This window comes from Falco cherrug, chromosome 5 (assembly GCF_023634085.1).
Source record: "Falco cherrug isolate bFalChe1 chromosome 5, bFalChe1.pri, whole genome shotgun sequence".
NCBI lineage: Eukaryota > Metazoa > Chordata > Aves > Falconiformes > Falconidae > Falco > Falco cherrug.
Window position 1 is genome coordinate 37,485,205 of NC_073701.1, and position 25,837 is coordinate 37,511,041.

The window sequence follows — 25,837 nt, forward strand, 5'->3', positions numbered from 1 at the left end:
CATCCTTGTGCCTTACCTGCTTTCTCCTATCCTGCCTGCCAGGCACCGTGTACTGATACTGGCCACCTCGGTGCAGCCCAGTGCATGTTCCACTCTTCTCAGCATTTTGGGTGGCCCTTCCTTTGACTAGGATTGATGGGAAGCAGGCGTGGCACTGCTTCCTGGTGAACTGAGCCATCATCACAGCTGTGCCCAGAGCAAGAGTAGACTGCAACGTCATCAATGAGAGTGATCTATCTCTAGTAGCAACATGAGACCTGCCTGCAGGGCTGGGCCAAGCCAGGGGGCCGCTTTGGTGTATAGCGGCCTTATCTCAGCACTGGCTTGATGTCTGCTTTTTGTCTGAGCAGTGCCTGCAAGATGTGCTGCAAACTGCTTCTCATCAAGAAATGTCACCAGTGGAGAGAGTAAAGGCTGCATGCTCTGCGGCGGATTGGTGTGCCAGCTCTACAGGGCATGGCTTTCAAGTGCTGTTTGCAACATTTCCTTTGTCTCTCACCAAAGCAGCATGCAATGGTCAGGCTGCAAAAAGGGAGTGAAGGGATGTGCCTGTTGATTGCTAAAAGCAGCCTGATGCTTTTGGAAAGGTACAAGTCACATGCATACACACGCACCCCTCCCCGAAGGCTGCAGTGTAGCAGCAGCAGAACTGTGTGTGTGTGTCTGTGCAATTGATCTCTTGCTGAGGGCCCATGCCATTGTTCAGTGACCTCTTTGCCTGCTCCCTCAGCTGTGGAGGTGGAATGTGACACTAGGATGGCTGTATGTATTATTCTTAGTTACCTGTGCTTACACCGAGGCATCAAGTCAGTGGGCTGTTTTGTGCTAGATGTTATACATGTAATGAAGTAAAACAAAATTAACAGCTCTTACCTCATGGCCTTGATGGTCCAAGCACAACAGTGCACAGCATTGCCCTTTGTTCCGAAGGTGAAGAATGAGCAGTGTTGTTATCCCAAATCCAGGTTCTTCATCTGGTGAGTAAGGGCTGATCCACACACAGAGCAGAGACATCAGTTTGTTGCATGTCTGCGCAGAGATGGGTGCTAGGTGGTAAATCCACAAAGCTAGCACATTTCTTAACACATGGTAAAACTTTTTGTACACTTTGAACAATTGTTTATAATTACATTTAGTCACACTTAATTCTTGCTGGTTCTTACCATCCTTGTCTATTTAAAGGTACAGAATTTTTTCTTTTCACTGTACATGTTCTATGGGGAGGGGGCTTTGTTAGTAGGGGGCTCTCTTTGCTTGAGTGTGAATCTTTTATTATGCCAATTAGGATAGCTCATACATAGTTAAGTAATTTTCTGTTTGGTCTCATTAACCATTTGGTTCTCTCTGAGCTGATCTTCTTGGCTTGACATATTTATGGTGTCTATTCCTTCTCCCAAGGCCATGTCTCGTTAACTGTCTGTGTGGGTTGATTAACACGCTCTGTTTTTCAAATTCTTCCTTGTTTTCTTTAAAGTAAAGAATTCTTAACAGTGTGAGGTTTTGATCAAGACCCTAGGGTTTAGCTTGTGTGATGGGGAAGGGAATAAGTTCCTGCCCCATGGGTGAGGTTCTGCCCTAAGTATTTGGTTGTCATGATAGGGCTGACTTCTGCCAAGGGAAGAGGGAGACAGAAATTGCAGCAAAGCTTTTGCTGAGGATGAAAAATCCATGCAGGGACTGAAGCAATTCGTTTGCTGGAGCAGGAAGAGGTAAGTGTGAGAGGCTGGAGAGCACTGTGTAAAATGACTTATCTGCTGAAGCACTTGCCACAGAGCTGCCTTTTGCTCTGCAGTACAGCTCTTTGCTGGGTGAAATTCACTGGGCAGAATTACTCAGCTGTGGTACCCAGCCACACGCAACCACACTGTAAGTGTATGCATTTGTGTGCCAGTTACAGCTGTGCCTGTGCTAGAGGAGGATGAGTGTGATGTTTGCTTGGTGCTGCTTGTGAGCCAGAAGAGAGGATGGTGCTGCACAGGCGCTTTCTGCCAGAGGCGGTGAGGAAGAAGCATCCCTAGTCACAGAGTTTTAAACACTGCACCCCCTCCCTTTACTCCTGCCCCTGAGGTTCTCTGTTAGTGAAGGTGTTTTGCTCACCCACAGCTGGGACTGCAGGGACACGGGCCCCTGTGTGAGCCCTGTCCCGTGTAGCTCATCCTTACCCCAAACTCTGTGTTTATAGACCATCTCCATGTAATGCTTTGCAATCCTGCCCCCCCTTCCTGCCCTGTTCCAGCTGTGCTGAATGAAGGGCAGTGGGACACCAGGGACGCACGATGACCCCCTGAGCACGAACAGCAGCACTCGATGAAACAGCACTACCTCTGTGTTGGGCCCTGGTAGCTCCAAGTGCAGGGAAGTTCTACCTGCCATGTGTCACTTACCTTGTGGTGTTTGCCTGGGGCCTGTGAAGGCCTGTTTGTTGTTCCTGCCAGCGGGTCATCAAGGGTGGTTCACCCTTGGCCTGGTTTGTCAGCTTTGTGAGCTCTCACGGGGACTCTGCAGCTTCAGCCTTACAGGGCAGCAGTCTCGATGCTTTTTTGGCTAAGCACTAAATGTGAACTAAGCACTTTTTGTGTATCCCTCAGGTGTTGGCAGCTGATCGCTGCCTTCAGAGGCATGTTTTAAACTCCTGTACTGAGGACTGGCAGCTACAGAGCCATTGCCACAGATTGAACAGGCTGTAGCAGGCATTGAGGACCATACCTAATTAAAAGAAGGAATGGAGCTGAGTCACAAAAGGCAGTACAGGGATCTGAGCTGACAGCAAGCAGAGAACCAAGCATCAGCTGCTTGTTTGAGACTGGAAGTACGGAGTGGCTGGAGGATGGTTGGCTGTTTGCTACTGGGCTGCCACTCCTAGGCAACACTGCAATGTTACAGGTTGTATTTACTGCCTTTTCACCCGATCTTACATAAAAAATACTAATGGAAAAGTATTGTTTAAAAGTTCATTCCCAGGGACCAGGAAATTGCCAGTTGATTACTGGGTTGGGCAGTGTTCTTGATCCGGGGCACACCTGGATGCTACCCCCTGTGGGGAGCAGAGGCTGCAGCAAGTGTGACACTCTTGTTTGTAAATATGCATTACCACGGGAGCTCTGCCTTTTTCCTGCCTTGAGCCTCTTGCCCTGAGGCATGACATGCTTTCTGCTCAAACCCAGAGTTGTGGGAAAGCAGTTCTTACTTTTAAGAGCCCTCTTCCATGAGTAAATGTTTACATCAAGGGCATCTTAGGAGCTTTAAGACTCCAATCCATATGACTGCATACGGCTTCCCCCCCTCCTTTAGAACAGGTGTGCTGCCAAAGCTCACTGCATTCCTTACTGTGCTGTCCTATGTGCCTCCTTTGCCAGCAGGCCAGCCTGGGCTGATGAGCTGCTTCCACTTTTCCAAGTGCTGCCTTTTAAACTTAAGGTTTTCAGGCTTGGCTGGAGAGGGACTTACTTGATGGGGAGATGGAATTGTAAGGGGGTTGCAATAAACCTCTCTTGCAATAATGAAACGTGAAGAGGAAATGAATCCTCCCAGTCAAACCACCAGAATTACCACAACTAATGCAAGATTTTGCTTCCCTTACCCCTCAGGTAACAATCTCCCCTGCTCACCCCTCCCAGGGCAGCACATAAACACGGCTGGTCGTACCCTGCATGGCCTTAGCTCTCACAGGGGGCAAGGTCTGGCAGCAGCACTCTTTGCCCTTGTAGCAGGAGGCACCCATGCAAGGTCTAACCAGTGCCCGTCCAGGCAAGACTACACAGTACTCCCGAGGGAGCAACCAGCTTCATTGCTGTGTCAGCGTCCTGGTGCTGTGCTGCTGGGTCTTGTTACTTCTCAGCCCATTCCTCTGTGTAGTTAGTTTTGGGGGTGGGTGGGTTGGTTTATTTTTTAATTTTTCCTTACGTTATACAGTAGAAGCACCAGTGGGCTACAGAGGTGTGCTTTGCTGTATTCTGCTCAGGGGTTGTGGCACATCTTCCCAGACATGCCATTGCGTGTATGGCAAAGCTTCCTTGCACCAAAAGGTGAGTGCTCTGGATGTTCACTTTGTTTTATGCCAGTGCAAGCTGCAGTTACAGTGGTACTTACGCACAGCAGTTGGCTATGCCGTATTTGATAATAAAACTAATGGTCTAAACTATGTGCAGTATGTATACTTATTCTAAACAGGCACTCTGAAGAAACCGAGGACTTTCAAGTGTGATTCTGTTCAGGCACTGCTTTGCAGAGTCTGTCTTTTGGCAAGTTTAATAAGTGCAGGGAAGCTAATTACTACCATTACAAATTAATTATATGACCTTGATGTACAGGCTCAGGACTAACTCAGGGTAGGCATGTCAGTAACTCCAGGTGTTAATTACTTTGAATTCTCTACAACTTGGCAGCACAGCTGCCTTCTAGTAAAGCAGATTTGTTCGTTTTCAACCAAGTTGCACAGTGTATTTCATGGTGCTGTACCTGGCTACTACCCTTGAAAAGCACGTGTGGAAGGCAGAGACTTTCTTGATTCCTGCACTAAAACACCCTTTTTATTACTGCTAATTTCATTACCCTTGACTGATGCAATTGGTTCTGTGCACACCAGCTTGCCCCCGGCTTTAGAAACATGGCTGGTTGGGCATGCTGGGACCACTGCTGCAGGCGCAAGGCTCTAATGCTTAAGGGTGCTCTGAAAAACCAAAGTCATCTCCTGTACTTTGTCCAAAGCCTCTTCCCTAAAGAATGACCATCTTTTTCAGAGGCCAAACCCCACCCCTTGGAAGGAGAGGAGAGTAGCACTGGTAGTTTGGTTTCCATTTCTGTCCTCCTCTGGGGTAATTTTGGGGTACAAATTACTTAATTCTGTCTGTCCAGGATGCAGAGTCCCTCTTTGCTTGCACAAGTGCCTGGAAGGAGACTTTCCACAAGTTACTGCATTACTTTTATTTTTTGCTTCTGTGAAAAGGCTGAGAGGGCAGCATCACGCAGTTGGCTTTCTGGGACTGACTGCTGCTGCACAACATTACTTGAGCAAGACTGCAATGCTTCTGGAGAGGAGGAGCACACAATGGGCTCTGTCAAAAACAGTTGTCTTCTGAGATGTCTGGAACTAAGCACATATGACTCAAAAAGTTAGAAACCCAGTAGTTTATTTCAAAGTATAAATTTCAGGCTTGTCAGACAAAACCCCACTACAGTTAACACAGACACACACACTAATCTACAGTACATACAAAAATGGGGAAAGCTTGTAACTGCCCAGTTTTAATTGGACAGTAAATCAGTCCTACCTTTTTTTTTTTTTGTATTTACAAGTCCAGCAACAAAACAAGACAAGACATCAGATTTTGAGTTTCCTAACAAAGGATTTTGCATGTTTGACTTCCAACGGCCAATAAATTACTAAAGCTGAACAGGATTCCCCAAACAGCTACTACCCAGTTACCTTATTTACGGCTATACCCCATTAAATTAAGACAGCGCTTCAAGTATATATATATGTGTGTGTGTGTGTATATATATATAAAAAAAGGAAAAAAACAATGCTCAGCCTGTGTAATCACAATGAGAAATAGAGAGGCATTTTAACAGGTACTTAGAAGGGATGAAAATTCATACATTTGCTTTCTCTTAGCTAGCCTTATTTTTCCTTTCTCCCCTCAGAAGGTGTTTGGAAGGGAATACAGATTTTGGTGGCAGGGCTGGCTCAGTGTCATTTGAACTCCTCTCCCTCCAGTGTTTTCCTACAATGCTCACCCCTATCCAAACGAACAAATTTTAAAAATATATATTTAATATATCAAGCTTCTATTTAGAAAAACCTAGACAAGTATTTTTAACTAAATAAAAATACTCAAGAGTTTATAGGAAGGCAGAACCACAGCTTCATTTTGTATGGTGTATGCAATACTTTTAATACTGGGGAATGGCTGTTTGGGGAGCAGGAACAGATTTGACTTGTCCCTACATATAATACAGGTTCTAATTTATTGGACATTTAAGACAAACAGCATAAAGGAAGGGATGAAGTGACTATTTTTGTTACAGTACAAAATGGTGCTCAGATCCTGCTATTGGGTCCAATCACGCTCCTACTGAAGGCACGAGGGGTTTTGCCATTGTTTTCAGAGGAAGCAATGTAAGACACCTTATTTTTACAGGGAAGACACCATGGGCATTTCCATTTCCAGCCTTGTGCTAAAAACTTTGGGTTGGGTGTCTTGGTGCTTGTGCTCCATGATCTAATGCGGCCAATGGTAGCACAAATAACTGAAAGGAGCAAAGTGTAAGAGCAACTACTACTCCTAAGGAAACTGGTCAGAGCATTGAAGTAAGTCCAAGCTATGGGGAATGTGCCTGTGCACCCTCGTGTTTTCTGAAGCTGCCACTGCAGATGCAGCACACATAGCTATACCTACAGTCTGCCCCCTTCCTAGGGTTTAGTTATTTGAATCCAATAAAGCGTTTTTGACATATAATGAAATAAAAGAGGCCAGTGAGCTGTAACTCGGAGGGTGGCAGTGGAAAGGAATGGTGTTTTGCCATCAGCACTCCAGAGCAAGGCCCCTTTCCAACCAGAAACTGAGCTAAGTGGACATCCTGATGCCCTTGTATCCCACAGAGAAAACAAATCAAACTTACCCAGAGAGTAAACGAGGATAGAAAAAACAGCTGTAGGATTAATGCTGTGTTTGTTAAAACATGGGGAGGGTGGTACTGCTGAAACGTCATGTGCCCTGTGGCAACAGCAAAACACTAAGTCAGAAACAACTTTATACCAGCCTACTGAAAGTAAGATGGAAAAACTTGGACCAAGTACAGAGTAGAAATGAAAACAAACCCCTCCACTTAAAAGCCAGATAGTTTTTAGCATATTTACAAGTGGATTATTGGAGGAGTCCAGTCTAGAAGCACAGTGTTAACAGACCTGTACTGAATGGTCCCAGATGTTTTGGTAATCCTTTCAAATAAAGTCTGTTAAATGAAATCAATTATTTCTGAATATTTTTTGCTAGCAGAAATTTAGCATCTCAATAGTTTTACTGTTTCTGGGAGGTAAAGGACAGCAAAACAACCAGTCACCCCACAACAAAGGGAAAAAGTGCCATGAGTTGAGGAATGAAACAATACTCTGGTTTGTTAGTGTAAGGGGTAAATACTCACTGCAGAGATCTGCTCCACCATGGACACGATTTTGCAGAAACGGCATAGTTCTCTCTTTGTGTTTCACTGATTTAAGGACTGTTAAGAGCTTCAAACAGAGCTGCGGTATGTGAAAGTCAGGCTGTGCTTTATTACATACTTTACCACCACTACTTGCTTAATATTCTGAAATTGAACCTTTAACAGCTCTGCTAGCATGAAACAAAAGAGAAAGCAGCTTTCACCCCACGGCTGTGATGGGGTCAGTCAACAACAGTAGCTGGCTTATTTAATCTGTTCACAAAAAATCAACCACACTTTGCCATACACAGCAGAAATGGATCTATGAAGCCAGAAACCAGTTTTTACAATCAGTTCGGTTGAGAACTGTATCTTTCTTCTGCAAATAAAGACGAGTCTTTCTGTAAAGATACCGCCTGTAAGACCTCCAAACACAACACCCAGACCAACCCTAACGCCTCCTTTGGAGAAAGAAAACCACCACCTTACACAGGACCCTCACCCCCTGCCTATCCCAAGCAAGACAAAGCTAAAAACAATCCTGACCTACGCACAAACCGTAGAAAAGCTCATGTATAGTTTGGGCTGGAATCACAGCCAAATAAGCAGTGTAAGTTCTAGGCTGTATTCTAATATTTATTTTAACTTTCAAACTGTAAAACCTCAATGTACTGGTACCGCCAATGGCCCTTTGGTACCATCTCAAAGACACATTAAAAAAATTGCCCGAGGAGGACTTGACAGCCATCAACTGGAATGAACTGCTCTAACCTCTACTACAGAACTGGCTTTGTAAGGACCCAACTTTCCATAAGTAGACTAAATGCATTAAGTAATTATTCCTTGAAATAGCCAGACAAGACATTTAATTCAACATAGAAAAATTCAAGGCATTATTGATTATTGGCACCAGTAATACAGGGACAACTGTTACTCAAAGGGAAGGTTATGTTACTCTCCTGACAGAAGTGACAATCCCAGCTACATGGAGTGCAGTAAAATAGCATAGACAAAAGTTGGCAATGTAGTTTCTTGCACTGCAAAAGTTCTCAAAGGGAACAGAACTAAAGAACGCATAATCTCATAGCATATTTCACCAGCCATGTTTTGGGACTTGATTTTCCTGCCCCTTTTCAACCTTGCTTTATATTTAAAAATGTTGGTTTTAAGAAAGCAAGCACTGAAATGAAAAAATGTCATCTTCCACAGCTTTGCTATGTGGCAAAGTGGATGAAAAAAACACCAAACCCAAGACTTTCCCTTCTAAATCCACTATTTTGTTCCGCTGGGCAGGGATGCGACTGAAAAGTGCCAAAATAAAAAGCTTACATATACTTTCTTGTCCAGGTGTGTCACTATTTGGTTCTGCAAAAAGTTTAACATGACTGCAACAGTGGGGTAGATATACCCATTTCTTTTCTCAGCTCAGAAGCATCAGGAAAGCATCTATTAACATTTGCAATTGCTCACAATTTTTAGGCCAGTGTCTAAAATAGACACTGCTTCAGGTATGTCAGCTTTCTGCAGAGGCAGGCAGGCGACGAGAGAGAGGACAGGGAAGTCAACTTCTTAACTTTCTGTACTAACACTGGGAAGCCAACTGGTTATCTTTTTGTACTAACTGAACATCCAAACTGAGTGTGAACAGCTAGAAGCTTCCATGGTGCCACAACACAGAGGTTTCTTCTTTGGCTGAACTGCAGCATACAGCTTTTCCAAAAGAACAGCAAAAGTTTCTCGTGGAAAATACTGTCTGTATACTCTAAGATTATTGACAGGACAAAACCAACTACTCAAGAATTACAGTGAGGAAAGGGTTGAATGATGCGGCAGATATAAACAAATCCGGTATCAGCAGATGTTACACTTCCTGGTCTTTACAGAAATAATAGTTACTGCAGACCAGGAAAACCAGAAGCACTAATGAAAGGCTTGAAGGGTAAAGGGAACAGTAACTCCAAGCAAATAAAAGAACACCACAAGGTATCTGGCTACATTTTATTTCTGGAATTATTCTTTAAGGCACAAAATAAATCTAAAAAATAGGGCTGGATGTATGAGGGGAGGGGCAGAGAAATTATCTTGAGCTGGAGAGGTATGAATACAGTCTCTACAATCCAGTTTCACATCTGACTTGGGAATGCTCCCAGTGTGAATGGGGGAGGATGGTGACAGTAGAGGAGTGTTTTTACTTAGGAGAGGTAGGAGGTAGTGGAGTGATGTATTTCTTTTCCCCCCCAGCACCTCCAAATTTACACACATATTGGCTCCTCGGCCAGACTCAAGTTCCTCCGGTCCCCTCAGAGAGCTCATTACAGTTTGTAAAATAAGACCAGACCACTCAATGTTCCAGTACGAAAGTGGTACCCTAAATCACCCTTCACTTCACAGCCTGCTCACAGAGTGGTGGGGGGCAAGAGGCAAATCTGTCGTTGCCCTCATGTTAGTGCCCTGACAGATATTACAGATGTGTATATTTTGCTTCAGACAAACTATAATTTATTATTGTTCCCACTCTGAAGCAGAATCCCAGGCATACAGGGTGCCCTTCGATAAAGGGTACGTAGGTATCTAGGTGGAACAGCTGTCATGGAAGGGAAAATGGAATTTTCAAATGGCCCATGACTCGAGCTATCCAGAAAAAACAGGTTCTCTTGCCACAGGTGATACTTTATTTTTCTTTTGGTTCTGAATGCATGTAGTGTATCACACAACTGTCTAAAATAATCCTGCAGAGAGTGGATTTCAAAGTGAATTTCATGCATGGGATCAACCCCCCAAAACTGGGGTAATTCTTGGTAGCAGGACAGGTTTAAAGGCTCCAAAGATCTCTAGCTTAACTGCTCTGGGAAGAGATCACATCTGTGGACTGGGGGTCACAGAAGGGTCCAAATCGTCCATAGATGTCCTTAGCACGGACCGCAAAGTAGTACTTGCTGCCAGACACAAATTGTGTAAGAGTGCATGCCATAGGCAGTGGAAGGGCCTTCACTTCCCCGATCTTCTTCCACTGGGATGGCATAGTGGCACTCGGGTCCTCGTGGTAGGCGTAGAGATGGTAACTGTCCACAGTGGCACAGCTCCGGTCCACTTCCATGACACTCCATGACAGCACAATACCATTCTGGCTCTGTACCCGTGCCAGCTTCAACTGTGGCTTTTGAGGCAGAGAAGTGTTGGCAGCTTCAGGGGGCAGACGTGGTGGCTGTGGTGCATCTGGGAGCGGGGCAGGATGTACAGGGCGTGGTGGCTCCTAAGCAATGTAAGAGCAGTTAAGGGAAAGGTCAGAGTCTACAGCAGTAGAAGGAGGCTTTAATTCATCATTCCCTGGGCAAATGGAAGCAAATGAGCCTGCAATCACCCAGACACCACAATTTTAAGTCCTGTGTGCACAGGCAAGAGACTGGCAGCAAATGTGAGAAAGGGTGGGACCAAGGATGCCATAAGTTCTCAGTATTCATATACAAATCCCTAGCTGTACAGATGATGGTTGCCATAGTTACTATATCCTCTGCTTCCCACCCAGGAGGTGACAGACTGAATACTGTGACCTTTGCCAGGCTGAGCAGGCAGGTTCACAATGACTTTGCGCTGATCTACATCTAAGTTGCTGTTCCTACATTCCCAAAACACCCCAGACAGTAGATTAAGCTGATAACTCATCGTTTTCAACAGGCAGGTTTTCAGTCAAAAGGAACAATGGGTAACAGTGCCACATGGATTTTACCACTTTAAATTGATCACAGAAGCTCAGCCTCAGTTTCCAGAAAATTTTTAAATAAGGGTGCAAATGTGGCTTTCCACTGATATTTTCCCCCCTATACTACAGAAACAGTCCTAGATCTCTCATTTATGTTAGTTAAGATGAATTTAGGAATGCGGTTACCATGAGTACAAAATTTTGTTAATTCTTCAAGCCAGGGGCCTTTCAGGTTGGAATCTGAAGCAGTTTTTGCCATCTTAAGTGTTCTGTGTGATACTGGCTTGATTTATTCACATTATTTAACACTGAATAATGCATTAAGTTGAATGGTGTCTAGATTGAAAGAATGGTGAGCCACCTTGTTGGTAATATATTCACCATTTCAGGACATCATGAGTGATGTGACTGCTCAACAGTGAGTATGCAGGCAGTATGTTTGGTTTGGTCTCAGCAACAAAACCATATGAAAAGAGTTAGAGCAATAATTCTGAAATACTTACAAAAAAGGGTCTGAGGTGTTGCAGAAGTAAATCATTCCCAACAGTGATTGCAACACCCTCTGAAATTTGGGAGCTGGCAATGTTGAGGATATTGTCTGTACCTTGTTCTCCTACCTCAGTTTTGCAAACAGCTGTACTGAGAAACTAGTCATCTAATTTGTAGCCAAACCATGACTAAACTTTTAGTGGCAGTTCTTCTGCATCCCTGACTCCACAAGGGTACTCCGCGTGCAGACCATTCACGCACCATTTTTTAATATGTGCTACTGGTGATCTGGAGAGCTCTGAGGTAAGCTAACAGATTGCATAGCTTTTATCGTTCTTGGCAGAAGTTGCTGTAGGTGATAGAGTGGTGCTATGCATGTGAACTGGCTGCAAAGTGTCTACAAGCATTTCACTATTCTGGAGTCCACACTAAGAAGCAACCTTAAAGACATTAATGCAGAGACAAGCTTGTAAACTGCATTAAGTTATTTCAAAGGACTACTCACAACATGCATTTGTGGTGGTCGATGATGCACTGTAAGCTGAGGTGCTCCAGATCCAAGGGTTAGTCCGTTGTTCACAACATATGCAGTTGTTTGAGGCATTCGTACCGTCATACCTATACAAGAAGCACAGTGAATACTTTGAGTGTTCAATACTTAAAATCAGCTAAACAGAACACTGGAAGACCAGCTCCTTGGTTCAGCAGGATGACACCAAATTTCAAACTGACACTCTCCTCAAATTGCCAGCAGACTGATGAAGAAATGCACAACAAAACCACCTCCCATCCTCTGAAGCTGTAAAAGTGAAAGAGAGCAAGTGCTTGTCTGCAGAGGAGACAGAATGATGTTTTAATAATTTGTAGCATGAAAGAAACAGGTGGGGAGAGGAAGTGTGGGAGATACAGGGAGGTTAAATATGAAAAGAAAAATCACATCACTTTGGAATTCAGAAAGGAAAAGATAAATGCTGCTGCAGCAGAATGATATCCACTCAGTATTCAAATGCCAGAAGGCTGCGCATGGCACCAAACCCAAAAAAGCTGTCACTGTATAAGAAGCTTGCCTTCCCTCACAGAACAGATACCACAATGGATGTTACTCACAGGTGTTACCATTTCATTCATTCCCACAACAAACTGACATGACTGGCAGGAATAAACAAGGTAATTTTATAGCTTTTTAGGTAAAATCCGGAACTCTTGCAAACTACCAAGCTTTACTGCTGGAACATATGTGTTCTGTGGGCTCAAAGCTTTTGCTCATTGTTATGGGTTGCCTAGAGTGTCCCTCTGTTTCTGTCTAGAAATACAAGACTTAGGGCAACCTCCTCCCCGACAGCCCCCCCCCCAGTTCCACGCTTGTATGAGGCTGAATCATTCTAATACTCCAGAAGAGAAACTTGCACAGTGACACGTGTCAGGAAACCACAGCTATTGTACAGTAATTTCTTCTCTATATAAACAGTCATCAAGCTATGACCATAGGTGATGAGTATCAGAAGTCTATGTAATTTGTGAGTCTGAGGCAGGGAGGTCAGATGGCTAAATCTTAATGCTTTTATTATAAAGTGCTGAACTCTAGGCAGCTGCTCCACATCTTTTTCCTATTGGCACATCTATCTAGCAAGCTATTGAAGATGTGCAAACTCCTGTAGGACAGTCACACAAACTGGCTATTTGTCATCTATAAGAATCCAACCAGATATGCTGTTTTAGCATGATTGTGATGCTATCTCAATAAGTTACAACAACCTGAAGACAGACAGACAGAAATGCCTCAGTAAGATACAAGGTACAAATTCAGCATTATTTCTAGGTAGGCATGCTACTAAGTTGAGGCAGAAGTACAAAACTACAGTTTGCAAAGAACTCTGGATGAGCTCTCACAGTTAATCTTCCAAAGACCAAGTGCAGAGATCTTACTCCTGAAGCATCGGCTACTGACACTAAAGACTGTTTCTACGATAGTATTAACCAATGCACATCAGTAGCAGCACTTCTGAAAGCTGTATAACAAAGACGACTGACTGAAAGACGAAAACTCACTAGATCTAAAAGGGATCAAGAAACAGACTGCTTTTTTGTTAACAACCTGTGAAAACTCTCTACCCAGTATGCAAATATGAAGCCTTGAAATAATCTGTATTCTAACGAAACTAGTCTTTTACCTACTCGGGCTAACCATCTGGCTTCCTTGTCCTGAGGTACAGGGAATGCACAATATCATCACTTTCTTAATGTTTTATGGGGCCTGTCAGACAACAGTTCTGTACAACGTACAGACGTACTTTTCAAGCCAGACTAACAGAACTGCCTGTAACAGAATCACAGGAAAGTCCAGGTTTGAAGGGACCTCTGGAGATGATCTGCTCCAACCTTCTACTGAATGAATGCTCTTCCTTGAGGTTACTCAGGGCCTGGTCAAGTTGCATTCATTATTTTGGTGGAAATCTGCCTTGATTTCTGAGAATTTGTAAGCAGGTAACTGAGGGATAAGCATTCATTGTATCATTGGACCATCAGGTCTGAAGCACATTACACAGATCTGTTGTTGGGTGACCTTGCCCAAAAACCACATGAATTCCCTACCTCATTGAGTTCTCCTAGAGAAGGCCTTAAAATAGCACATTACCTATTATATGTTCTTCAGCAACACAATCGGTGATCTTGCATGTCTAACACTAAAAGGTATTCTGTAGATATTAACACTAGTGATGTGTAGTTATAGTAACTGCTCTAACAAGTAGTAGATTCAGACAAAAACATGTATTTTGATACAAAAAGAAGAAAATACTATCAGAAATAATTAACGTAAGTGAACGCATGGTTAAGTAGTCAAAATTCCTTCCAAAACAACAGGTAGATCACACCCCCCTAACTTGTAGCTAAGGGTAACGCTGATGAATACTAAGCATGGGCTGAAGTTACCTTGCTTTTTATGGCCTTTTGCCAACAGGAACACAAGATGCAGACATGCCCCTCAAAAGATACTGCTGGTCAGAAGAACCTGAACTTGTGGCATGTGGCACAGGAGTATAAGAACTTTTAAGAAATATGAACAAGTACTCCAAAAAGAACAGCAATTTCTGTACACCCTGATGTTTCATAGAGAGAGCTCAAAAACTGTCTGATGAACTTCTGTTTAAGCTAGCACAGCTCATTTTTCACAGCCTATGGCTTTGTACCTGAATCCAGTAGCAAGACGTGCTTAGAATTAAATTGTTACAAACATACATGGATATTTCCTTTCCAAAAGCTATCATTTCAGAACAATGAATAAATCAATTCTGCACGAACCTACATACATACAGTCTTACATGGCTCAAGCATGCAGTGTTGCGAGTCTGGCTTATACAGACAGCATCTAAAAAAAAAAAAATCACTACCTCTATATCACAGAAGTAGGCTCATACTCAGTGCACTACAACAGCGAAATTAATGTTTAACATACTGCTGTTAAAATAACTATAGTGTAGAAATTATGGGTAGCTAAAAGAATAGTTAAAATCCACCGCTTCGTAACAAAATGTGAACTATCATTTAACTTTAAGGTCTTTATTTTTGACATCTACTACTAATTTCAGAAAACGAGTTTACTGCTATTATTTTTGACATCTACTACTAATTTCAGAAAACGAGTTTACTGCTATGGGAAGATTCCAGTTACACATTTGCAAAAGTCAAGATGAACTTGCTGACATCTCTAATCAAGGAAACTCAAGCATGCATCAATTTCTGATACATTTGGTGAGAAATTTCATCTGTCCAGGCCTAGAGAGAATACGATTTGCTGGGCACAGGACAAAAGAAATTGTTAAGGAATTACATTAGGATGCCTGATACAAATGTAACTTTTAGATAGGAAATCAATCATGACTTATTACGTGCTTAGGTGTTTTAATCTTACTCCACAGTAACAAAATGGTCTCTAACTACCTTTCTACAAAACAGTGGTGCTCATCATCCGATCATACTACTTTCTGCTGCCTTGTAAAGTATTGGACGTATCATCCAGAGATACTTAATTGGCAGAGCTAGTGCCTGAAATGACTTAAATCCACTTTTTTCCTCATCCACATGGCTGCAGGGGGAATGATTACTTTTTAAGTAAGATTTTCCCAAATCTGTAAGCTGGAAAAAAACCCTAACTTCTATAATTTGCATGAGCATTGTAAAAAAAAAACCAACCAACCAACAAACCCAAAACAGAAAAGCAAATCACACATCCATCACGTAGATCATATCAAGCTGTGTTGTACTAAAATGTACATGAAGAAAGCAACTCTACCTCCAGTTTGTGGGTTGACTGGCCTTAAACCTGGACTTGGCATGATGGCTCCTCTTACAGGATTCTGAGCTGGTGGTGCAGGAAGAGTGGTATAGACCACCTGATGGTTAGCAGTGGCTCTTGGTATAGGAAGTTTTGTAGCAGTTTGAGTCACTGGTCGATGAGTTACATTCACTGTTGTCACAGCTGGAAAAAGACAGACAGACCACAACCTAGAATGGAATTCCATGACATTAAGCTCATATGCCTATTCCAGAGTACATACCTCCTTTGGAAAACTGTCTCTGTGAAATTCTATCTGCTTTTGATAACACAAAAAACCCAGCCTAACCAAACAGTAATTTTCACCAGAAATAACAATGCCTATAAATATACAAATTCCAAACAGAACAAATAAATGTAATACACACCCCTGGGGGAAGAAAAAAAAAAAAAGAAGAAAGAAAGGAAAAAAAAGTTTCTGAACGTAAGCAACAGCTGTGGAGAATATAAAACCTGCCACAAAAGAGTCTATCAAACAGATCAGTCATAAGACAATTCCAATGCCAACTAATCTTCAGCAATCATCTACAGAAGAAGAGAGTAAAATAAAGAAAAAAAAATGTTAGAAAGGAAAGGGGGGGGAAGTCACACCACAGACAAAATAACATTTAACTAGGGATGGAACTGCAGTGTCAGCCTTGCCATTCACTCTGCCAAAAAGATTAATTGCCAAGTGCAGGTGGACCGAGCTAGGAGTGATGTTGCTAATTTTTTTTCCCCCTATTACTTAAATAATGCAACTGCTACAGGTTTCTTCACTAACAGTATATTTAATAATTTCCATGACCATCCTTAGTAGGATTTCTTCCTCTCCATGAAATTAATTTGATCCTGAATTCTTTCCAAACCAACAGGACTATCTTTTCCTTATAATTTATCAGTTAAGAGGAAAAAAAAAAAAAAAGGGAAACTGACTGGAGCAGAAGATTAAAAAGTGACTCAAACGTTCTAAATATTCACCTGAAAAGATTACCACAATGTAGAACACACGAGAGTCTAGTTTAAGAAAGAAAAAGCAGTCACTGCATTCACATTATGATGTAAAATGGAGTTACCTGTGGATAATACATGTATGGTGGTCTGGGAAGGTCCACTTGTTGGCACACCTGGCTGCTGCACAGGGTTTGGCTGCAAAGGTTGAGCCAAGGGTTGGGTAGATATGCTCAAGCCTGTAACAGGTGTCTGGTTCTGCTTCTTGCTATCTGCTTTAAAACAAAATAAAGTTATAGACAATTGCAAACAGAAATTAGAACAGCACAGAGTTTTTAAATAATATTTCCCCGTCATTAACAAGAGTGGCAAAGAATATCTCCTAGCATGAGATTTCTTTGATCTTTTCATTCCGCAAACAAAACTGTAGAAAATCCATTCAGTTCCCCTCACTTTCATCATCTCAATCTACCCTCTCTATACTCCGTAACATTTCATTCTATCATAATGAATTCTGCATATTTCAGCAAAATTTGGAAACCTGAATTTAATGGAACACTATGCCAAAGTCTTTACAAGTTTCTATTAAAAAAAAAAAAAAAAGAACAGCCTAAAACCTTAAAAAGGCCTAAACACTGCTGTACTCAATTTGTGACAGAGCTGCATAAATATATCTTGTCTACCACTGTTGATACTTACACCCTTTTCTTATTTGGTGACTCTTTACTTTGTTCAAACTGTTTGTTGCTGTTTTGAATTTTCCCGCTATTTTCTTAAAAAAGGGGAATCGCTTACTATTTGAAAACTTTAAGAACTTGTTTTCTTACACTGACACCCTCCTCAACATGACTTACTGACTTGTGAGAAGTAACAAATAGTGTCTGTATCTGTAGTTTACTATGGCAGTATTCTCCTCCGGCTTTAGTTTGTTTGTGACAACATAAAACATTCAAGTGCAAGTCTGTATGTAATAAAGCCTGTGCACAAGTTGAGTAAAGAAGAATTGAGACGCTCTTTCCCGGATATTTCAGCTAGATTAGAATAGTAGCAGGCAGAGGAGGCACCACCAAAAACTAAAAAACACAAGATAAGAGTAGTTTTTAAGGGCACTCATTCAAAAAAAGATTTGCCCTAATAAAATTGTCCATGGAGCAGCTACTGATTTAGTAAAAGAACACAAAATGTAACAAAGATGTTAATATGTATTTTACTCTTGAGAAAACATACCAACACTATATTGAAGAACGCATTTAGAAACTGTTACATACACTAGATTTCAAAGCACTAAGAACAGAGGGGTAATGGCAGCGTAGCTCAAAGTGTTGGGTTTTTTAGCAGGTGGAGACTATTTTGATGGTCTCACTGAGCTGTCTTTAACACCAGCTAATAATATCCTGAAGTAGCAGTATCCTTCATGAACTGCTATATGATAAATTAAGTACAATTAAAGACCTCAGAAATAAAATACAATATAAACTGCAGACCATATTGTCTTTCTGTAGACTGAATAGCTGAGATACTTCACTGATGTAATTTGATGAAAACTGTTAAGTAATGCTGGACTGAAACCGGCTGGAGTTAATGGCTTAGCATTAGAAGCTAAATTTGCTGAAGCCTTAGGCTGCAAGCTGCAAACCTTCACCTAGACAGGCTGAAACTTTTGCCTGCTTAAGTAAAAGGAGGCCTCAGAGCTGGTTCACAGTGAGAAATATGGAAGCAAGGAAGGCCACTCATGCTGCTAGCAGAAGCTGCAACCTCAGAGATAAGAGAAGAAATGGCCTGCCTAGAGACAATGACGAGACCCAATGAAGACCAAGGAGATCCCAGACACTAATTTTATTACTGGACCGAACTGTCATGTGAGGGGTGGGAAAACTTAGATTGTAAGGGTACAATTACCCAGGGATTTCTTTCTTTGGGGTCCATCTCCAGAGGCACCCAGCTTGAGCTCCATCACACTGCTGAACTGAATAAATTAATTGCGATTCTACCCAAGACTCTGCTACAGGATAGCTAGGGTGGAGAAACTTCTTAAACATAACTTTCTTTCCTTTCTTTTTTTAAAGTCTATAAAAGGAGCAGTAAAGGGATGCTCATTTCGAAAACAGAAGGTGAGATGTTTTCTGCTCTTCCATCAACTAACAGGTCTTGTGATAAGTTCAAGCTTCCTTTATGTTGTACGAGTATGAGACTTTTCCGTTTTCCAACAAATCACTTGTCTCTGAAGAGATTCCTACAGAGGTGCATACACCTGTTTACTTTGAATATTTACAGACTGATGCACATTTCAGCTGCTATTGGATAACGTAAATGATGCAAATGCATTCTTAGCCATGACCTAGAGAAGGTGTGCTCATGATCCAACTGGTAAAAACCCAGATACACTACTGCTGTAAAAATGTAGTTCAAGTAAAAAAAATGACAGTCTGGACAAATGTGAGAGCTTTTATGGTTTTGTTTTTAGTGTCACATAGAAGCAAGTTCATTTGTCCCTGAGAAATCAAAAGCCTGGCTGAGATTCCAGTTGCTGAAAACTAGGTCAGGATTGCACCAGCTGCAAGAAATGGTGAAAGATAACCAAATAGGCTTCACTAAATAAATGGAAACAAATAGCAAAGGCTAATTTAGCTATGTAAGTAACAAATCAGCAAGGAAAACAGGAAGACTAGGTGCACAGTAAGCACAGGACTAAGGTTAAAAGTAATACAGGAACAGGTCCAAAGCTAAATGAACATAGCATCACACTCATTGAAGATCTGGACCTGGAGGAGACAGGACAATCTGACTTACAGAAATGAGCATAAAATGGAAATAATTACTACTGGATTTATAAGCAAAACTCCAAATCTAATACAGAAAATAGAAAAAAAGAGGGGCTAATTTCCATGCCAGAAAATGGGCCTACAACACTGCAGTTATACCAGGAAGGAGTTTTAATCAGCATACTAATTCAGAAGTGGTATAATGGGATTACAGAACAGCAAACATACCATATACATGATCAAGTTTAAGACAAAAAATGATACAGAAAACTACAGATTTGTTAATCGGACAAGACATCTTATAAAATAACGATACTGTATGTATTTAATATTTTTTCTAAAAAAGATAAAATATGTGGAACATGGCTGTTTTTGAAGAGTACACTTGTGTATCTTTCTTGGATTACAAATCCACTTTAGACTAGGGATAGGCATCAGCTAAATCTATTAGTTGTTTTAGCATTTTTATGAAATAATTTGATGCAGTGTGCTACACAAGTATTTAATAACAAGGACAGCAAGGGGACTGTACAAGGTACTTGTAAACAGGAAAGTAGATTACTCTTTGATAAAAGGATGACATCATCTGTTCTGAACAGAAATTAACACCACTGTTTCACAATTGTTACACAACATTTTCATTCATAATTTTTGCCATGTCAGAAGGTGTGCACTGAACTCAGTTGCCAGTGTACTAAACTGGAAGATGCCACCAGTATGGAGGTGCATCAAAGTATCACACAGGAACAAAGCTAAGACTTGAGAGCTATAAAAAAGAATATGATAGTAGAGAGTGCAACATCAGCCGTTTAGGAATTGATAAGAACTTCTACTATTAATTTAGGAAATCATGTGTGGGGGCAGTGAAGATCATCAGGAAAACCTGCATATGTTGTTAATTATGGTACATCTGTGCGTTGCTTGTCTGATAAAGAAAGAAAACTCACATCTAGGTTGTAATGGGTGTTTCCACAATGTGACAGTAATACTTTTTTTCCCCACTACATGAAGCACTATTTGAATGAAGCGCTGTAAAAAAGGGCTTGGAAGTTGGTGTTTCTGTGTTTAAGAGTTTCAAAATGCCAAACCAACAGCTGTTGAAGGACAGGTACACTGTTTTGTATGAGTACTGCGGGCTCAAACACATGATTAGAGGTCCTAGTCACTGTGACACTAAAAAACAAACAAAAAATCCACCTTGAAAAACAACTAAACAAATACCGTCTGTGCCCCCTTCTCCCCCAACATGATTAGCTCTCAAAAATAACGCACAGGGTTTTGTCTTCTACCATGACTGAAGACTAGGCTTGATGACAGTCTATACAGGTCTGCTCTTCCATGATCCAATACAGAAACTGTGATTTCAGTTTAATAAGCTCACAAAAACAAAACACCTAAAAATTCCATTATTCTTAACCTAAAGATTAAGTCTAATTTGCCCTCTATGCATACTTTGGTATACAGTATTACAGATACTAATTATTGATCCAAATAGGAACTTCATTGGAAAAAGGAAGGGACGGAGCGTAATTAAATGAACAAGGTTAAAAATCTACCACAGTGTTAATATTTACTCTCAACCTGAATCTTTAGTGATTTCAACCAGAAACACATCGTAGTTGCATACTACCAAAACAGCGTGACTTTTGTTTCCTAGTTGTACCAGAAGACAATTAAAAGGAAGCACATAACAGACATCTCTTCAGATATTAACATCTATTTAAACACCTTTTGTAAGTACCAGAACTAGGTTTACTTAGTATGTGGGTGACAGTGCTTTAAGCAAAATAATCAGGATCTGATGCTCCCAAGAACACCATAGAAGTGTTACCCTTCTATTTGAATTAGTACTGAACTGGTATTCCAGCATAACACCATAACGCTGGAGGTACTTTCTATTCTGAGGTTGTGCCAGTAAATCCAGAACAAAGTAAAACTTGCTCCACAATTGCTGTAAACAAAGTGCAGTGAAAAAAATATTTGGCAAAAGGTATAAACATGCACATGATTATGCAAGAACTGTCAGAAGTGCACTCTTCCTCTTTTTAACCTGAATGTTATTATCAGAACATGAATTATTTCCCAAGAAACTTGCTGAAAAATCCTAGAGGTGTTTTTACTGCATGGTGAAATTCAAACTTTTATTGGGGTTTTTAGTCTATACAGCTTATATGAAAGGTACTAACAACTCACACAAACTCTAAACACAAACTAATCTGCAAGGCTGCAGACTATTAGAGTCTCACTTCTGCTTTGCAGTGAAAAGACACAGAGGAACTAACCCAGCCTGAAAGTACCCCACTAACCTTCCTCCTAATGAAAGGACAATTTTCTAAAACACGACAACTAAGGAGAAAGAATCTCAGAATATCCCACAGGAGAAAACTGTTAAGATACTGGCTCAAGCCCCTAAAAAAAAGGCAAGAGAAAGAATTAAGTTACCACACTGTAATGCAGCTACAACTCTGCCGTGGCTGCTAGCACTTCTATCTAGAGGAGCATTCTTATAGCTGCCCATGCAACCGAGGTGTTGATCTTTTATGGTCATTGTGAGGTGAAGACATACTTTATACTATCATGGAGGAAAAATCTCTCTGGAAAATGTTATTTTTGACAGAAAAGGATTATCTGAAATACATTACAATACTGTGACATACTACTTTAGAACATATAAATCCATTTAGATCTGTGGGTGTCTTTTACAGAATATTTAGTAGTACTGGGGAGTTTAACCTTACGTGACAAATTTCTACAGTCCAAGTGCAGCCATCTTTTTAAGAACTAACCCTCAGAAGAGATGACAGCTGTAAAATCTTGATTCCCTATGTTATTCTGACACTCAGCTAAAAAATTCGCAGACCATCAAAATCCTGGCTTAAAAGGATCTTTGGTGGTCATGTAATCCAACCTCTTGTTGAGCTGGACTGTCACCAACTCTAATTCAAATGAGTTCTGGTTTTGCACAGCTGAATCTTAAAAATATTCAAAAGAGGAGTTTCTACCATCCCTCTGTGCTCCACTACCTTCCTACTGTGATTTGCTTTCCCCTCAAGTTCAACTTGAACCTCCTGAACTTGTCATTCATGGCCACTGCCCCTCGATACATCATCTGGCACTGCTGCTCCATCATCTTTATAACTATCCTCCAAGCAGTTGTAGGCTGCTATTCCACTGTCTCTCAGTTTACTCTTTGCCCAACATGCCATGGTCTGTTGATGTCTTCTCACAGGTCACGTACTCCAGGCCCCAAACACCCTGACACCACCTATTGGGCCCTCCCCAGTGCTACCACAATTGTTCTGAATTCAAGGAAGGGGAAACCAAAATTGGACACTGTATTTCATCTGTGGTCCCACTAGCATCAATGTGGGGGGAATACGAACTTAAATTTAAATGAGAACACGCTGTTGTCTCATGATCAATCCAGTGTCCACCATACAACCTCTACTGGCAAAAGAACAGGACTGTCAGCTACCTGAATTGCATCATGCGTCTCTAATACATGTATACCACATGCAGCCCCTACTTTTGCTGGTAATATTACATTTCTTCTTCACTGAAAGAACTGCTACAACATGCCAATACGATTTTTCTACATTTGTGTAATACAAATACAGAACAAGTGAAGCTATTAAAAATGTATGTGTAGAACATGAATGCACTAGCTAGAGAGCGCTACTGAGGTTCTATAGAGGAATGAAACTTCTTGGTGACTGGACTTCAGAATGCAGCACAGGGGCATGCATTTAGAAACCATGCAGAACTAAAATTTTATCTCTTAATAGAAGAAATATAAAATTTTCAGTTAAGATGACAGCGCAATACATGGTCTTAAGTACAGGCTCATTACTTCTCTGAAATACTGTAATTCTTCGTTAAACCAATGCTAATTATAATAAGACCTGCCCACATTTACACAAGATGTATAAAAAAAAAAGTATTCTTTTAAAAGATGAAGTGCATCTGAACTGCCAAAGGATGCAAGAGCACAACTATATTTCATCTTGGCATACAGTCCTAAAGCAAAGAACAGATCAGCATTTGGTATTTAAACGCTTGCACACAAGGTTTTTTTAGTTAAACAAAGGATCAGAAGCTGTAGTAATCTCTTGCCTGAATACCATCTGTAAAATTAAAAGGTCTTTAATTAATCAGTAAACAGAAAAGTGAAATACATCTAGAAGAACTTTCCAAAATATAATAAAGAATTCAAATGTTTCCAGTTATTTCCCAAGCCTAACAGATTTACGCATAGACAGCGACAATGCCTACATTAAGGGAAAGGTAAAAATCTAAATAAACTGTTTTACAGTAAAAAAGCAAGTTAATAATAAATTTTATTTAATGCCTATAAGAATTCTTTAACAGCAATCCTGTTAACTGAAACGCCAAAGAATAAAATACACTAAGCTGAAACAGAATTTTTTTCCTTTCTGTCATTCACAGAATGAGTAATACTTGAAGCTCAATTACCTCTGCAGCTAGCAAAGTATTTTTCACCTACCTTGAGAAGAACCATCATCCTCTTCATCCAGTGTAAGATCAATGACACCTCCTGAATCACTTCCTGTGACCTTCCCGCTCTGAAAGACAAAACTCCTTCATTTTGCAAAAGCAAATCCAGGGGAACACAGGTGGAAAAGGGGTACAAATTGAACATTCAGAAGGACAGGTCTCAGAACCGATACACTTATTAGAAAGGAACCGATGAAATGAGCAGGAGGAGGAAACTTCAGACAAATTTCCCAGGACTTGAAAACGAGGCAATAACCAAATGACTGTATTGCGGTATCAAATATTAGACTACTTTTAGCTTTGTAAGGAGTAAAAAAACCTGATGACCCATAGCATATTGTTATTTTACAGGTAAATAAGTAAAAATTTGGTGTTACAGAGTATCTTTCAATCATGACTCTTAACATTTCATTCCGGTTGTAATCTGTGCTTTCCTCTATAGTAGTACAACCTTTTGGCAGAACAGTCACCAGGACAACAGTATTACTTATCTTGAGACAGCTCGGCCTAAGTGCCTATAAAGAAACTGACTTCACAGTAATGAAGAAAGCAAGCTACACTGGGACCTGTGTCCTTCTAAAACGTGTCATCAAAAGCCATCAAAAAACTCTCTAGCTCTTCAAAGAATTGTCATCCCTCATCATAAGTTTTAGCATTCTATTATTCTATGTTTGTAACCGTCTCTTTAGAGAGGATATAGGGATCGTTCAAGCTATTGAGAGGACTAAATGTTATAAAACACCCCTAGAGTACCATCAAACATCTTCTGAATCAACTGCTGTCCCTTGGCTGTTCAGACTGGAGGGACCAACATTTTCCTTTAGGTGATGGAAAAAATACTGGGGGAGGTCCTATATATTTCTGGGCTTTTAAATGTACTTTCCAGAAGAAAGATCCTGAATTATGTCACTTTCTAGTTCCTTAAGCTTCCTGCAAAAATTAGGGTTTTTCTGGTTTTGTAGAAGAGATGATAATTCATTGTTGAACTGAACTGCTACCAATTTATGGATTAGAGTAAATCAGGTTCCTTAGGACAAATAAAAGGTTGAAAGCCAATCTAATTATCACATCTCTTAACAACTAACATGGAAAAAAGCATAATAGTTACCAGCTCCACATGCCTTGTACAAATGCCAATATGATAAAACCTAGGAAGATTACATGTTTCTCTGTGCAGTCACATGGGGACAGATGCAAAAAGCCTAAGCACTAAGACTGTCTGCTCTATGACCTTTCATTTGGGTAAAACTAAGCCTTTAAGGAGGTCCTAAAGACAATTCTCACACAGGCAAGGTTTTGAGGAGAAGAAAAAAAGATACGTGATTACTAAATGCAAACAAAAGCTGTCTCCAAATTATCAGTCACTGAATGTGGAATGCCTGACACGACTGATATCCTCATTATGCATTATTACAACCTGATTTCTTCTTGCCTTAAGTCCTGATGCTGCCACTGATGAAATTCTGCTATTAACCTACATGATACACAATTTCAGTAAGAAATATCTAACTACTTATGTTCACAGGCAATAGAAGAGACCTCTATAAGGACTCTATCTTTGCTATACAGAGAAACATCTTTCAGATTTGTTAATCATGGAATTCTGTTGAGCGATTTCTATTTAAAACTTTCCAGCTTCAGTTTTCTTAGTATGATGAGCTGATTTACCCACTTGAAGCTTAAGATAAAAGGCCCAATCAAATAATCAATGATTACTTGATTAGCATGAAGTCAAGAGGAATATCATTCCAATTTGATAATCTTCCCAGTCAACAATGTGTATTTTGAAATATGGTGCGCTCTGCCAGCAGAAAGCGGATTGAAAAATGGAGGGGGGGATTTATAAAGAACTGGAAAAAGAAAAAAACACTAAGCTATTCATTTATCCCCACTATAAAATACATTAATCTGAGTATAATTTCCTTTCAATTCTTCCTCTGCAGGGACATCTAAATCCTTAGAAAA

At 40.8% G+C, this 25,837-nt stretch overlaps 1 protein-coding gene across 10 annotated transcripts in view; it reads right to left on the reverse strand.

Annotated features, from left to right (window-relative positions):
• Positions 1-9,127: 9,127 nt before the first annotated feature.
• The window catches only part of ATF7IP (activating transcription factor 7 interacting protein), a 114,025-nt gene continuing 97,315 nt past the window's right edge, over positions 9,128-25,837 (reverse strand). For 8 of the 10 annotated variants that reach the window (XM_055712550.1, XM_055712546.1, XM_005441292.4 and 5 more), the window contains 5 exons: positions 23,862-23,940; positions 16,721-16,870; positions 15,624-15,809; positions 11,838-11,950; positions 9,128-10,396 (listed from right to left, as the gene is read on the reverse strand). In XM_055712550.1, coding sequence (XP_055568525.1) covers positions 9,980-10,396; positions 11,838-11,950; positions 15,624-15,809; positions 16,721-16,870; positions 23,862-23,940 — 945 coding nt within the window. In that variant the 3' untranslated portion in view covers positions 9,128-9,979. The remainder of the gene's footprint in view (positions 10,397-11,837; positions 11,951-15,623; positions 15,810-16,720; positions 16,871-23,861; positions 23,941-25,837) is intronic. The other 2 variants (XM_055712549.1, XM_014281656.3) reach the window with 1 other exon arrangement.